Source organism: Parambassis ranga, unplaced genomic scaffold, assembly GCF_900634625.1.
Source record: "Parambassis ranga unplaced genomic scaffold, fParRan2.1 scaffold_65_arrow_ctg1, whole genome shotgun sequence".
NCBI lineage: Eukaryota > Metazoa > Chordata > Actinopteri > Ambassidae > Parambassis > Parambassis ranga.
Genome location: NW_021144809.1, coordinates 287,760 through 305,614, shown reverse-complemented (window position 1 = coordinate 305,614; position 17,855 = coordinate 287,760). Strand labels below are relative to the sequence as shown.

Here is a 17,855-nt window from a genome sequence, read left to right as displayed (position 1 = left end):
ATGTAACAATAAGTCAACACCTCATATCCAGGAACAACACAAAGCTCTAACGGAAAGAGTCTAAGTTTTCAGAATAAATACTTAACATTTAAATTTAAGACTATAAACAGCGTTTATCAATGAGTTTATGAACCGAAGATTTAAATTGAGGTAGAAGACTGTTAATATACTAAATAATGCCCAAAATATAAACAGATAGTTTTCATTGATAAGAATCTAAATAAACCAGCCTGAAGCTGTAGTTCCACCTTAAACTCTCTGTGTTTGTTTACTTGTCTGTTAATAAAGTTAACCTGATCAAACAGACAGCTGACCTCTGACCCCTCTGAGCAGCCAATCACAGTGAGCCTCACCGACACACGGGAGCTCTGCTGTCAGACGTCTTTGTTTCCTGGTGGTGTGAAGACGGTTTGTGTGTCTGCAGCTTCAACACGACAGGTGAGTGCTGGAACAGAGACCTGCAGGGACTGCAGAGACCTGAAGGGACCTGCAGAGACCTGAAGGGACCTGAAGGGACCTGCAGAGACCTGCAGAGACCTGAAGGGACCTGCAGAGACCTGAAGGGGTCTTTACTTCTGCTGGTCTCTGTCAGGATGGACTTGTTGGACTGTTCAGTGTCTCTGTGGACAGGGATGGCTGCTGCTGTCCGTCTGTTTGTCTGTACTTCCTGTATGTGGAATGAGCTCCTCTCTGATTGGTCACTGAGATGTTCTGTGTGCTTCTGTGTCAGGACTGTGTTTATCTTTGACCTCCTGTGATTGGACGATTCCTTAAGACTTAAGGTGTTTGGTGGTCTCTAGCTGAGGTCACTTCCTGTTCTTAAGTGCAGCCACTTAGAGCTCTGCGAGGGTTCAGTTCCATCTGTGTCCACTAGAGGCTCCATCATTACTCTGAGGCTGCAGCAGATTCACCTGTGAGCTGCCTCAGAGCCACATGGACGCCATGGCGACTCATCAGTTCCAGGTGAGACACAGGTGACAGAATCCACGCCTCCTCTCATGTTACCATGGTTACCCTTGGTGCTTCTCTCTCTAGTCCTCCTCAGTGTCTCTCCACCGTTCTGTGGACATGTCTGATGATGAAGAGGAGGGGGGCGGAGCTCAGGGGATGGAGCTGAGGTTTGTGACATCAGAGGAAGAGGTGGGGCCTTTCAGTGACATCACAGCATTGATGCTGAGGTATCGCCATGGTTACTGCAGAGCCTGCATGCTGCTGTGTGTGTGTGGAGTCGTCCTGTTCACCATTGGTAAACACACGAAAATGTTTATATTGACTAGTGTGATCATGTGACTGAAGTGGGTGTGGCCTCTTTGTCTCAGCGTTTTTATTGGCCTATGCCACCTTCAGTGGGCGGCACCACTGTTCTCAGGTGGGGGGACAGGGGGAGGAGGGCGAGTTGAAGGGAGGCAGATCTGAAACACCTGCAGAGGGAGGGGCGGGGCTTTACCTGGGAGAGCTGAGGACGATGATGAGGAGGCTGCTGAAGGATGAAGATATCCACCACACAGTCAGGTGACCTGCAGCTATTTATGAATGAAACCTGTAATATGACGGGATTCCATCTGATCTGTGTGTGTGTCTGTGTGTGTGTCTGTCTGTCTGTGTGTGTATGTGTGTGTCTGTGTGTGTGTGTATGTGTGTGTCTGTGTGTGTGTGTGTCTGTCTGTGTGTGTGTCTGTGTGTGTGTCTGTGTGTGTGTGTGTGTGTGTCTATCTGTGTGTGTGTGTCTGTGTGTGTGTGTCTGTCTGTCTGTGTGTGTGTCTGTGTGTGTCTGTGTGTGTGTGTGCCTGTGTGTGTGTCTGTGTGTGTCTGTGTGTGTGTCTGTGTGTGTGTGTCGGTGTGTGTGTGTGTCTGTGTGTGTGTCTGTGTGTATGTGTGTGTCTGTCTGTGTGTGTGTCTGTGTGTGTCTGTTGTCTGTGTGTCTGTGTGTGTGTCTGTGTGTGTGTGTCGGTGTGTGTGTGTGTCTGTGTCTGTGTGTGTGTGTCTGTCTGTGTATGTGTGTGTGTCTGTGTGTGTGTCTGTCTGTCTGTGTGTGTGTCTGTGTGTGTGTGTCTGTGTGTCTGTGTCTGTCTGTGTGTCTGTGTCTGTCTGTGTGTGTGTGTCTGTGTGTGTGTGTGTGTGTCTGTCTGTGTGTGTGTGTCTGTGTGTGTGTGTCTGTGTGTGTGTCTGTGTGTGTGTGTCTGTCTGTGTGTGTGTGTCTGTGTGTGTGTGTGTGTGTCTGTCTGTGTGTGTGTGTCGGTGTGTGTCTGTGTCTGTGTGTGTGTCGGTGTGTGTGTCGGTGTGTGTCTGTGTCTGTGTGTGTCTGTGTGTGTCAGCCGGGTCAGCAGAGCGTCTCATCCTCCGGGCTCCTCAGAGGGAACAGCTCTGGCCTCAGAGATCCTCCATGGTTTCAGACAGCTGCAGATGGATCACACCTGGACCGAGTCCCTCTACGCCATGCTGCAGTTCCCTGACAGGTGGGAGGGTCCACACACACACACACACACACACACACACACACACACACATGATCACATGACTTCAGGCTTCAAGCTGTGACAGCAGAACATACAGATGTTTTGTCCTTCGTCCCTCTGTCTGCAGGTCTCACAGCAGCTCTCTGTCCCTGGTGGACTCTGCAGGTCTGATCTCAGAGCAGATCCCTCTGAACCCATCTGACTTCTGTCCGTACAGCGCCACAGGAAGTGCCACGGTGAGCCACTGAGGCAAGAAGTGCCCGTTACTATGGCAACCACAGCCCCAGTCATCTATCGCTGTCTCTGCAGGGGGGCGTGGTCTACGCCAACTACGGCCGTCAGCAGGACTTTAACTGGTTGAGGAGTGCAGGCGTGTCTGTGATTGGCTGTGTGCTGGTGATGCGTGTTGGGGGCGGAGTCAGTTTCGCTGAGAAGGTCTGGTTGGCTGAGAGGAATGGAGCAGGCGGAGCTTTGATCTACCCTGACCCTGCCGACCTGCCGCAGGACCCCCGCCGCCTCGGACTGAACACACACACTGCAGTGTCTGAACATGTAACACACACACACACAGCCGTGTCCGAACATGTAACACACACACACACAGCTATGTCTGAACATGTAACACACACACACAGCTGTGTCTGAACATGTAACACACACACACACACACAGCTGTGTCTGAACATGTAACACACACACACAGCTGTGTCTGAACATGTAACACACACACACACAGCTGTGTCTGAACATGTAACACACACACAGCTGTCTGAAAATGTAACACACACACAGCTGTGTGAAAATGTAACACACACAGCTGTGTCTGAACATGTAACACACACACACACAGCTGTGCCTGAACATGTAACACACACACAGCTGTGTCCGAACATGTAACACACACACACACACACAGCGGTGTCTGAACATGTAACACACACACACACAGCTGTGTCCGAACATGTAACATACACACAGCTGTGTCTGAACATGTAACACACACACACACAGCTGTGCCTGAACATGTAACACACACACAGCTGTGTCCGAACATGTAACACACACACACACACACAGCGGTGTCTGAACATGTAACACACACACACACAGCTGTGTCCGAACATGTAACATACACACAGCTGTGTCTGAACATGTAACACACACACACACAGCTGTTTATGAACATGTAACACACACACACACACACACAGCTGTGTCTGAACATGTAACACACACACACAGCCGTGTCCGAACATGTAACACACACACACACACACAGCAGTGTCTGAACATGTAACACACACACACACACACACACAGCCGTGTCCGAACATGTAACACACACACACACAGCTATGTCTGAACATGTAACACACACACACAGCTGTGTCTGAACATGTAACACACACACACACACACACAGCTGTGTCTGAACATGTAACACACACACACAGCTGTGTCTGAACATGTAACACACACACAGCTGTCTGAAAATGTAACACACACACAGCTGTGTGAAAATGTAACACACACAGCTGTGTCTGAACATGTAACACACACACACACAGCTGTGCCTGAACATGTAACACACACACAGCTGTGTCCGAACATGTAACACACACACACACACACACAGCGGTGTCTGAACATGTAACACACACACACACAGCTGTGTCCGAACATGTAACATACACACAGCTGTGTCTGAACATGTAACACACACACACACAGCTGTGCCTGAACATGTAACACACACACAGCTGTGTCCGAACATGTAACACACACACACACACACAGCGGTGTCTGAACATGTAACACACACACACACAGCTGTGTCCGAACATGTAACATACACACAGCTGTGTCTGAACATGTAACACACACACACACAGCTGTTTATGAACATGTAACATACACACAGCTGTGTCTGAACATGTAACACACACACACACAGCTGTTTATGAACATGTAACACACACACACACACACAGCTGTGTCTGAACATGTAACACACACACACAGCTGTGTCTGAACATGTAACACACACACACAGCTGTCTGAACATGTAACACACACACACAGCTGTGTCTGAACATGTAACACACACACACACACACACAGCTATGTCTGAACATGTAACACACACACACACACACACACAGCTATGTCCGAACATGTAACACACACACACAGCTGTCTGAACATGTAACACACACACACACAACTGTGTCTGAACATGTAACACACACACACAGCTGTGTCTGAACATGTAACACACACACACAGCTGTCTGAACATGTAACACACACACACAACTGTGTCTGAACATGTAACACACACACAGCTGTCTGAACATGTAACACACAGACACACAGCTGTGTCTGAACATGTAACACACAGACACACAGCTGTGTCTGAACATGTAACACACACACACAGCTGTGTCCGAACATGTAACACACACACACACACAGCTATGTCTGAACATGTAACACACACACACAGCTATGTCCGAACATGTAACACACACACAGCTATGTCTGAACATGTAACACACACACACACACACACAGCTATGTCTGAACATGTAACACACACACACACACACACAGCTATGTCCGAACATGTAACACACACACAGCTGTGTCCGAACATGTAACACACACACACACAGCTATGTCCGAACATGTAACACACACACAGCTGTGTCCGAACATGTAACACACACACACACAGCTATGTCCGAACATGTAACACACACACAGCTGTGTCCGAACATGTAACACACACACAGCTATGTCTGAACATGTAACACACACACACAGCTGTGTCTGAACATGTAACACACACACACACACAGCTGTGTCTGAACATGTAACACACACACACACAGCTGTCTGAACATGTAACACACACACACACAGCTGTGTCTGAACATGTAACACACATACACACAGCCGTGTCTGAACATGTAACACACACACAGCTGTGTCTGAACATGTAACACACACACACAGCTGTGTCTGAACATGTAACACACACACACACAGCTGTGTCTGAACATGTAACACACACACACACAGCTGTGTCTGAACATGTAACACACATACACAGCGGTGTCTGAACATGTAACACACACACACAGCGGTGTCTGAACATGTAACACACACACACACACACACAGCTGTGTCCGAACATGTAACACACACACACAGCTGTTTATGAACATGTAACACACACACACACACACAGCTGTGTCTGAACATGTAACACACACACAGCTGTTTATGAACATGTAACACACACACACACACACACACAGCTGTGTCCGAACATGTAACACACACACACAGCTGTGTCCGAACATGTAACACACACACACACACACACAGCTATGTCTGAACATGTAACACACACACACAGCTGTGTCTGAACATGTAACACACACACACAGCTGTGTCTGAAGATGTAACACACACACACACACACAGCTGTCTGAACATGTAACACACACACACAGCTGTGTCTGAACATGTAACACACACACACAGCTGTCTGAACATGTAACACACACACACAGCTGTGTCTGAACATGTAACACACACACACAGCTATGTCCGAACATGTAACACACACACACAGCTGTGTCCGAACATGTAACACACACACAGCTATGTCTGAACATGTAACACACACACACAGCTGTGTCTGAACATGTAACACACACACACAGCTGTGTCTGAACATGTAACACACACACACAGCTGTCTGAACATGTAACACACACACACAGCTGTGTCTGAACATGTAACACACACACACACACACACAGCTATGTCTGAACATGTAACACACACACACACACACACACAGCTATGTCCGAACATGTAACACACACACACAGCTGTCTGAACATGTAACACACACACACAACTGTGTCTGAACATGTAACACACACACACAGCTGTGTCTGAACATGTAACACACACACACAGCTGTCTGAACATGTAACACACACACACAACTGTGTCTGAACATGTAACACACACACACAACTGTGTCTGAACATGTAACACACACACACAGCTGTCTGAACATGTAACACACAGACACACAGCTGTGTCTGAACATGTAACACACAGACACACAGCTGTGTCTGAACATGTAACACACACACAGCTGTGTCCGAACATGTAACACACACACACACACAGCTATGTCTGAACATGTAACACACACACACAGCTATGTCCGAACATGTAACACACACACAGCTATGTCTGAACATGTAACACACACACACACACACACACAGCTATGTCTGAACATGTAACACACACACACACACACACACAGCTATGTCCGAACATGTAACACACACACAGCTGTGTCCGAACATGTAACACACACACACACAGCTATGTCCGAACATGTAACACACACACAGCTGTGTCCGAACATGTAACACACACACACACAGCTATGTCCGAACATGTAACACACACACAGCTGTGTCCGAACATGTAACACACACACACACACAGCTATGTCTGAACATGTAACACACACACACAGCTGTGTCTGAACATGTAACACACACACACAGCTGTGTCTGAACATGTAACACACACACACAGCTGTGTCTGAACATGTAACACACACACACAGCTGTCTGAACATGTAACACACACACACACAGCTGTGTCTGAACATGTAACACACATACACACAGCCGTGTCTGAACATGTAACACACACACAGCTGTGTCTGAACATGTAACACACACACACAGCTGTGTCTGAACATGTAACACACACACACACAGCTGTGTCTGAACATGTAACACACATACACAGCGGTGTCTGAACATGTAACACACACACACAGCGGTGTCTGAACATGTAACACACACACACACACACACACACAGCTGTGTCCGAACATGTAACACACACACACAGCTGTTTATGAACATGTAACACACACACACACACAGCTGTGTCTGAACATGTAACACACACACAGCTGTTTATGAACATGTAACACACACACACACACACACAGCTGTGTCCGAACATGTAACACACACACACAGCTGTGTCCGAACATGTAACACACACACACACACACACAGCTATGTCTGAACATGTAACACACACACACAGCTGTGTCTGAACATGTAACACACACACACAGCTGTGTCTGAAGATGTAACACACACACACACACAGCTGTCTGAACATGTAACACACACACAGCTGTTTATGAACATGTAACACACACACACACACACACAGCTGTGTCCGAACATGTAACACACACACACAGCTGTGTCCGAACATGTAACACACACACACACACACACAGCTATGTCTGAACATGTAACACACACACACAGCTGTGTCTGAACATGTAACACACACACACAGCTGTGTCTGAAGATGTAACACACACACACACACAGCTGTCTGAACATGTAACACACACACACACACACACACACACAGCTATGTCTGAACATGTAACACACACACACAGCTGTGTCTGAACATGTAACACACACACACACAGCTGTGTCTGAAGATGTAACACACACACACACACAGCTGTCTGAACATGTAACACACACACACAGCTGTGTCTGAACATGTAACACACACACACAGCTGTCTGAACATGTAACACACACACACAGCTGTGTCTGAACATGTAACACACACACACAGCTATGTCCGAACATGTAACACACACACACAGCTGTGTCCGAACATGTAACACACACACAGCTATGTCTGAACATGTAACACACACACACAGCTGTGTCTGAACATGTAACACACACACACAGCTGTGTCTGAACATGTAACACACACACACAGCTGTGTCTGAACATGTAACACACACACACACACACACAGCTATGTCTGAACATGTAACACACACACACACACACACACAGCTATGTCCGAACATGTAACACACACACACAGCTGTCTGAACATGTAACACACACACACAACTGTGTCTGAACATGTAACACACACACACAGCTGTGTCTGAACATGTAACACACACACACAGCTGTCTGAACATGTAACACACACACACAACTGTGTCTGAACATGTAACACACACACACAACTGTGTCTGAACATGTAACACACACACACAGCTGTCTGAACATGTAACACACAGACACACAGCTGTGTCTGAACATGTAACACACAGACACACAGCTGTGTCTGAACATGTAACACACACACAGCTGTGTCCGAACATGTAACACACACACACACACAGCTATGTCTGAACATGTAACACACACACACAGCTATGTCCGAACATGTAACACACACACAGCTATGTCTGAACATGTAACACACACACACACACACACACAGCTATGTCTGAACATGTAACACACACACACACACACACACAGCTATGTCCGAACATGTAACACACACACAGCTGTGTCCGAACATGTAACACACACACACACAGCTATGTCCGAACATGTAACACACACACAGCTGTGTCCGAACATGTAACACACACACACACAGCTATGTCCGAACATGTAACACACACACAGCTGTGTCCGAACATGTAACACACACACACACAGCTATGTCTGAACATGTAACACACACACACAGCTGTGTCTGAACATGTAACACACACACACAGCTGTGTCTGAACATGTAACACACACACACACAGCTGTGTCTGAACATGTAACACACACACACAGCTGTCTGAACATGTAACACACACACACACAGCTGTGTCTGAACATGTAACACACATACACACAGCCGTGTCTGAACATGTAACACACACACAGCTGTGTCTGAACATGTAACACACACACACAGCTGTGTCTGAACATGTAACACACACACACACAGCTGTGTCTGAACATGTAACACACATACACAGCGGTGTCTGAACATGTAACACACACACACAGCGGTGTCTGAACATGTAACACACACACACACACACACACACACAGCTGTGTCCGAACATGTAACACACACACACAGCTGTTTATGAACATGTAACACACACACACACACAGCTGTGTCTGAACATGTAACACACACACAGCTGTTTATGAACATGTAACACACACACACACACACACACAGCTGTGTCCGAACATGTAACACACACACACAGCTGTGTCCGAACATGTAACACACACACACACACACACAGCTATGTCTGAACATGTAACACACACACACAGCTGTGTCTGAACATGTAACACACACACACAGCTGTGTCTGAAGATGTAACACACACACACACACAGCTGTCTGAACATGTAACACACACACAGCTGTTTATGAACATGTAACACACACACACACACACACAGCTGTGTCCGAACATGTAACACACACACACAGCTGTGTCCGAACATGTAACACACACACACACACACACAGCTATGTCTGAACATGTAACACACACACACAGCTGTGTCTGAACATGTAACACACACACACAGCTGTGTCTGAAGATGTAACACACACACACACACAGCTGTCTGAACATGTAACACACACACAGCTGTGTCTGAACATGTAACACACACACACACAGCTGTCTGAACATGTAACACACACACACAGCTGTGTCTGAACATGTAACACACACACACAGCTATGTCCGAACATGTAACACACACACACAGCTGTGTCCGAACATGTAACACACACACAGCTATGTCTGAACATGTAACACACACACACAGCTGTGTCTGAACATGTAACACACACACACAGCTGTCTGAACATGTAACACACACACACACACAGCTGTGTCTGAACATGTAACACACACACACAGCTGTGTCCGAACATGTAACACACACACACACACAGCTATGTCTGAACATGTAACACACACACACAGCTGTGTCCGAACATGTAACACACACACACAGCTGTGTCCGAACATGTAACACACACACACACACACACAGCTATGTCTGAACATGTAACACACACACACAGCTGTGTCTGAACATGTAACACACACACACACACACAGCTGTGTCTGAACATGTAACACACACACAGCTGTGTCTGAACATGTAACACACACACACACAGCTGTGTCTGAACATGTAACACACACACACAGCTGTCTGAAAATGTAACACACACACACACAGCTGTGTGAAAATGTAACACACACACACACACAGCTGTGTCTGAACATGTAACACACACACACACAGCTGTGTCTGAACATGTAACACACACACACAGCTGTCTGAACATGTAACACACACACAGCTGTGTCTGAACATGTAACACACACACACACAGCTGTCTGAACATGTAACACACACACACAGCCGTGTCTGAACATGTAACACACACACACACACAGCCGTGTCTGAACATGTAACACACACACACACAGCTGTCTGAACATGTAACACACACACACAGCTGTATCTGAACATGTAACACACACACACACACAGCTATGTCCGAACATGTAACACACACACACAGCTGTGTCCGAACATGTAACACACACACAGCTATGTCTGAACATGTAACACACACACACAGCTGTGTCTGAACATGTAACACACACACACAGCTGTCTGAACATGTAACACACACACACAGCTGTGTCCGAACATGTAACACACACACAGCCTTGTCTGAACATGTAACACACACACACAGCTGTGTCTGAACATGACCAATCAGCTTCTCACTGTGTCATCCAATCACAGGTCCACCTGGGGTCAGGTGACCCGTTCACTCCCGGCTTTCCCTCCTTCAATCACACCCAGTTCCCGCCCATCCAGTCCTCCGGCCTGCCGCTCATCCCGGTCCTGCCAATCACCGCCACTGTGGCTGCCAAGCTGCTCAGGTGAGCCCCGCCCCTTCAGGATCCCTGCTCTGGTGTGACTGTGACCTCACAGCGCCTCTGTGTCTCAGCCAGCTGTCAGGTCCGTCCTGTCCTCCGTCGTGGCGGGGTCGGCTGCCATACGTTCGCTGTGTGGTTGGTCCAGAGCTCAGGTCTGGACACAGAGTCCAGATGTCTGTCCAGAACGTGATGACGCCTGTCCTGCTCAACAACATCTTCTCCTCCCTGGAGGGCCGGGTCGAGCCAGGTACCCTCTGAGTGGAGAGAGAGCCACAGGCGAGTCCGTTTCAAAGGTAAACCAGTCTCTCCTGTCAGACCAGTACATCATACTGGGAGCTCAGAGGGACTCGCTGGGTCTGGGGGCCGTGAAGTCTGGAGTCGGGACGGCGATCCTGCTGGAGCTGGCTCGAACTTTCTCAGCCATGGTGAAGAACGGTAAGACTCCCCTGGACTCAGGTGTGTGGCGCCTCAGACCCCCTGTGGACCGCCGTCCTGGGTGAACTCTGATGTGTTCCAGGTTTCAGCCCCAGACGCAGCGTGCTGTTTGTCAGCTGGGACGCTGGAGACTTCGGACACGTTGGAGCCACTGAGTGGCTGGAGGTTTGTCCACAGACATGTTATCCTGTCCTCTGGACGTGTGGTTGCCGTGGTAACTGACCACGTCTGGTCTCTGTTTGGGTTACAGGGTTACCTGTCCATGCTGCACCTGAAGGCTGTGGCCTACTTCAGTCTGGACCAGGCTGTCATGGGTAACACTGTCAGCCAATCACAGGACGTATTTAACCTCTCAACCAATCACAGTCATGTCTGTCTGTCCGTCTGCGAACAGGTGACGACGTCCTGTCGGCCTACACCAGTCCTCTGCTGGTGGACCTGCTGGACGCTGCCATCAGACAGGTGACCGGGAACTGTTTCCACACAAATCCTGACAGTGTGTGTGTCTGTGTCACCGTGTGTGTGTGTCACCGTGTGTGTGTGTGTCATCATATGTTTGTGTGTGTGTGTGTCTGTGTGTGTGTCACCGTGTGTGTGTCACTGTGTGTGTGTTAGGTGGAGCATCCTAAACATGCAGGTCAGACCATCTACAGCCAGGCTGAGAGGGAGGGAGGCAGCTGGAGGATGTGAGGACACACACACACAGACACACACATACACAGAGACACACACAGACACAGACACACACACAGACACACACACACAGACACTCACACACACACACACACACACACACACACACACAAACACAGACACACAGACACTCACACAGGCACTCACACACAAACGCACTCACACACAGACAGACACACACACACACATACACACAGGCACAGACACACACAGACACAGACACACAGACACATACACACACACACACAGACACACACACACAATGACATACACACAGACACACACACTCACACTCACACAGGCAATCACACACAAACACACAGACACAGACTCACACACACACATACACATACAGACACAAACACAGACACACAAACACAGACACACACACAGAGACACACACACACACACACACACACACACAGACACACACCGACACAAACACAGACAGACACAGAGACACACACACACACAGACACACACACACACACATACAGACACACAAACACACACACATACAGACACACACACAGACACAAACACAGACACACAAACACAGACACACACACACAGACACACACACACACACACACACACACACACACACACATACAGACACACAAACACACACACATACAGACACACACACAGACACAAACACAGACACACAAACACAGACACACACACAGACACACACACACACACACACACACACACACACATACAGACACACACAGTAGGGATGTCCCAATCCGATCACATGATCGGAAATCGGGCCCGATTACGTGATTTCAGACTCGATCGGAATCGGACATTACCTCCCGATCAGGACTCGGATATATACTCATTAGGGCTCTGAAAGTTAACGCCTTCTGTGCAGGGTGGCTCTGTGTCTTGTAGTGCAGGGGTATGACAGCTGCTTTTGGTGCGACAGGTCCTGGTTCGAGACCTCGATGTGCTGCGTGTGTGAAATCTCCCAGTGTGGCGGCGCACACACACACACACAGGCCTGTCGCGATAAACAATAAATCAATTAATTGCACGATAAATTAAATGGGCTCGATAAGTTTTTCGGCCGCGATAAATTACATTTGCACGCTTGTTTGTTTCTCTCTCTCTCCCTCTCGCTGTCAAAGAGGCTGGATGACAAAAGGCGTCACTCCGGTGCGTCGTAGCGTATAAAGTGTGCAAAGTCCGGCCGTCGGACTTTATATGGCCTGCGTCTTAAAATGTGTCAAACCAACAGGTAGTTCTTATTTTTTCACTCATTGTGTGACGTTTACGGGATGTTCTGAGCAGACCACGGTCAGCTCGCTGTCTGCGTCGCCACGGTGCGTCACAGCGCTGCAGGGCTTGGACGCTGGTTACAGCAACACAGAGAGCTGTGAAGCTGCACAACACCGGTTCAACACTTCCACACAATTCACCACAAGACTAAACATGCTTATGTATACAACGTGCTCTCAGACAGAGTCCGTGTTGTACGAGTGAAGTTCTCTGCCTTCTTACTGGCGGCACTCGCTGCAGCGCCACCCAGTCTAGTCCTCTTGCCCAGTCCTCTGGTGCCATCTCTGCTATTTTATGTGTTTCTGTCTACATGGTGGCGTTTTTAAAATTCGCTGATGCGCATACACACACGCAAACGCGTGCGCACACAAACACATGTGCGCACAGGTGAGCCCACTCCCAGCAGCAGGTAGAGTGCGTGTTGTTTGGCTCTGTTGCTCATGACGTGCTAGTTGGTTTGACTTAACTCCATTGACTATGCTCAGATAAGCCATGGTAATAGGCCTACCACTACTCATAATAATAATATTAATATCATTAATAATAACAATAATAATAATAGTGTTGATAATTGGGGGCCTTTCCAGTGTTAAATGTTCTTTAGAAATTAAAGTTTATTGATCTTTGAAAGGGTGTACTTGCATTATATGTCATTAGCATTATGTTAGTTGAACATTGATTTGACAATATTATCGCTTATCGCAATAATTTCTCTTGGCAATTAATCGCCAGCAAAATCTGTTATCGTGACAGGCCTACACACACACACACACACACACACACACACACACAGGTTTTGCCGCAATGAGTGCCTTTATAGAAAGTATCGGATCAGGACTCGGTATCGGCAGATACTCAAAATCAAATGACTCAGACTCGGACTCGAGGGCAAAAAAACCTGATCGGGACATCCCTAACACACAGACACACAAACACACACACACATACAGACACACACACAGACACACGCACACACACATACAGACACACACACGCACACACACATACAGACACACACACAGACACTCACACACACACACATACAGACACACACACAGACACTCACACACACACACATACAGACACACATACACACAGACACACACACACACACACAGACACACACGCACACACACATACAGACACACACAGACACACACAGACACACCCACACATACACAGACACACACACACACTCACACAGACACTCACACACAGACACTTACAGACACACACACACACACACACATACAGACACACACAGACACACACACACAAACACAGACACACACACAGACACAGACACACACAGACACACACACACAGACACACACAGACACACCCACACAGACACACACACACACACACGCAGACACACACACATACAGACACACACACACACACACACAGACACTTAAAGACACTCACACACAGACACACACACAGACACACAGACACACACACACACACACAGACACACACACATACAGACACACACACACACACACACAGACACTTAAAGACACTCACACACAGACACACACACAGACACACAGACACACACACACACACACAGACACACACACATACAGACACTCACACACAGACACACACACATACAGACACATACAGACACACGCAGACACACACACACACACACACACAAACACACACGCACACACAGACACATACAGACACACACACACAGACACATGCAGAAACACACAGACACACAGACACAGACACACACACTCTTGACCCTGCTGTGTGTCCGCAGCATGAAGCCTCTGTACCTGAACAGTGGAGCGTACAGTTTCACAGCGTTTGCAGGAGTCCCAGCCATGGAGCTCAGGTTCTCTGAGGTACACAACTGACCACACAACTCACAACATAACACACAGACACACACACTGGCTGCAGCCCCTCACGTGTCTGTGTCATGTGACCACCGTGTTGCTGACATCATGTCTGTATTCAGGAGCGAGCCTACCCGTTCATCAACACGCCCCTGGACAGCATGCCCCACCTACAGGAAGTGCTTGGGGGTCGTCTGGGTGTCACTGGGCGGAGCCTCGGTGAGCTGGTGGGGGAGATGGTGCTGCGATTGGCCCACGACCGCATCATACCGCTACGCATCACTTCCTACGCCCAGACGGTGCTGCAGTTCAGCACTCTGCTCAACAGACACTCTGCTGAGCTGCAGGTAACTTCCCCATGTGACACGTGAAGCCTGGTCACCTGACAGGATGTCCCCGAGACGCCATCATGACGTCTCTCTGTCTTCAGTCCAGAGGTTTGTCCCCTCAGTGGGTCTTCAGCTCCCGCGGAGACTACAGCCGCGCTGCAGAGACGCTGCAGAGAGCCATCGACTACAGCGACCTGCACGAGCCGAGCACGGCACGCTTCTACAACACACGCATCATGAAGGTACAACACAACACAACACACAAAACACAACCACCAAATATACAACACAACAACACACGCATCATGAAGGTACAACACAACACAACACACAAAACACAATGCCACACACATCATGAAGGTACAACACAACACAACACACAAAACTCAACACAATACCACACACATCATGAAGGTACAACACATCAACACAACCACACAATATACAACACAACAACACACGCATCATGAAGGTACAACACAACACACAAAACACAACACAATGCCACACGCATCATGAAGGTACAACACAACACAACACACAAAACACAACCACCAAATATACAACACAACAACACACACATCATGAAGGTACAACACAACACAACCACACAATATACAACACAACAACACACGCATCATGAAGGTACAACACAACACAACACAATACCACACACATCATGAAGGTACAAAACAACACAGCACAACCACACAATATACAACACAACAACACACACATCATGAAGGTACCACACAACACAACACACAAAACACAACCACCAAATATACAACACAACAACACTCGCATCATGAAGGTACAACACACAAAACACAACCACCAAATATACAACACAACAACACTCGCATCATGAAGGTACAACAGAACACATCAACACAACCACACAATATACAACACAACAACACACACATCATGAAGGTACAACACAACACATCAACACAACCACACAATATACAACACAACAACACTCGCACCATGAAGGTACAACACAACACAACACACAAAACACAACCACCAAATATACAACACAACAACACACGCATCATGAAGGTACAACACAACACAACACAATACCACACACATGAAGGTATAACACAACACATCAACACAACCACACAATATACAACACAACACACGCATCATGAAGGTACAACACAACACAACCTCACAATATACAACACAACAACACAATATACAACACATCAACACACACATCATGTAGGCACAACACAACAACAGAACACAACACACCAACACAAACATGACGAAGGTAGCACCACCTCCCTCCTTCCTGTCTCTCCTCCAGGTGGAGTACTACTTCCTGTCTCAGTACGTCTCTGCGGTGGAGACGCCGTTCCGTCATGTGATTCATGGGCGTGGTGACCACACTCTGAGCGCGCTCACTGAGCACCTGGCCCTGCTGACCTCTGACCCTGAACACTTCGACGAGAGACGCTTCAGACGACAGCTGGCGCTGTTCACCTGGACGCTGCAGGGAGCCGCCAACGCTCTGAACGGAGACGTGTGGAGCATCCACAACACACACTCATACACACACTGACACACACACACACACACACTCTAACACACACACACACACACACACTGACACATACACACACTGATACGCACACACTGACACACACACACTGACACACACACTGACACTGACACACACACTGACACACACACACACTGACACACACACACTGATACACACACAGACAATGACACACACACACTGACACACTGACACACACACACTGACACACTGACACACACACACTGACACACATACACACTGACACACACACACTGACACATACACACACTGATACACACACACTGACACACACACACTGACACATACACACTGA

The 17,855-nt window shown here is 47.9% G+C and overlaps 1 protein-coding gene across 2 annotated transcripts; it reads left to right on the top strand.

Moving 5' to 3' along the window:
* The first annotated feature begins 342 nt into the window (after window positions 1–342).
* On the top strand, window positions 343–17,640 carry tfr2 (transferrin receptor 2). Of its 2 annotated transcripts, none has more exons than XM_028398849.1 (18): window positions 343–438; window positions 731–963; window positions 1,036–1,246; window positions 1,320–1,512; window positions 2,316–2,456; window positions 2,584–2,692; window positions 2,766–3,008; window positions 11,224–11,363; window positions 11,432–11,607; window positions 11,676–11,795; window positions 11,878–11,960; window positions 12,046–12,109; window positions 12,190–12,257; window positions 12,411–12,481; window positions 15,553–15,637; window positions 15,754–15,978; window positions 16,062–16,202; window positions 17,285–17,640. In XM_028398849.1, exons 2-18 carry the CDS (start codon window positions 934–936, stop codon window positions 17,537–17,539), a joined length of 2,355 nt encoding a protein of 784 aa, XP_028254650.1. In that variant the 5' UTR covers window positions 343–438; window positions 731–933; the 3' UTR covers window positions 17,540–17,640. The 2 variants fall into 2 exon arrangements, with proteins under 2 accessions (XP_028254650.1, XP_028254651.1); XM_028398850.1 differs by having other exon boundaries at window positions 396–438; window positions 830–963.
* The last annotated feature ends 215 nt before the right edge of the window (window positions 17,641–17,855 follow it).

Bases quoted from the DNA above. Each gene is read 5' to 3' on its own strand.
- tfr2 (XM_028398849.1), top strand. From the start codon at position 934: ATGGACGCCATGGCGACTCATCAGTTCCAG. The intron at 11,796-11,877 runs GTAAGACTCCCC...GATGTGTTCCAG, and splicing joins CTCAGCCATGGTGAAGAACG to GTTTCAGCCCCAGACGCAGC. The intron at 12,258-12,410 runs GTGACCGGGAAC...TGTGTGTGTTAG, and splicing joins TGGACGCTGCCATCAGACAG to GTGGAGCATCCTAAACATGC.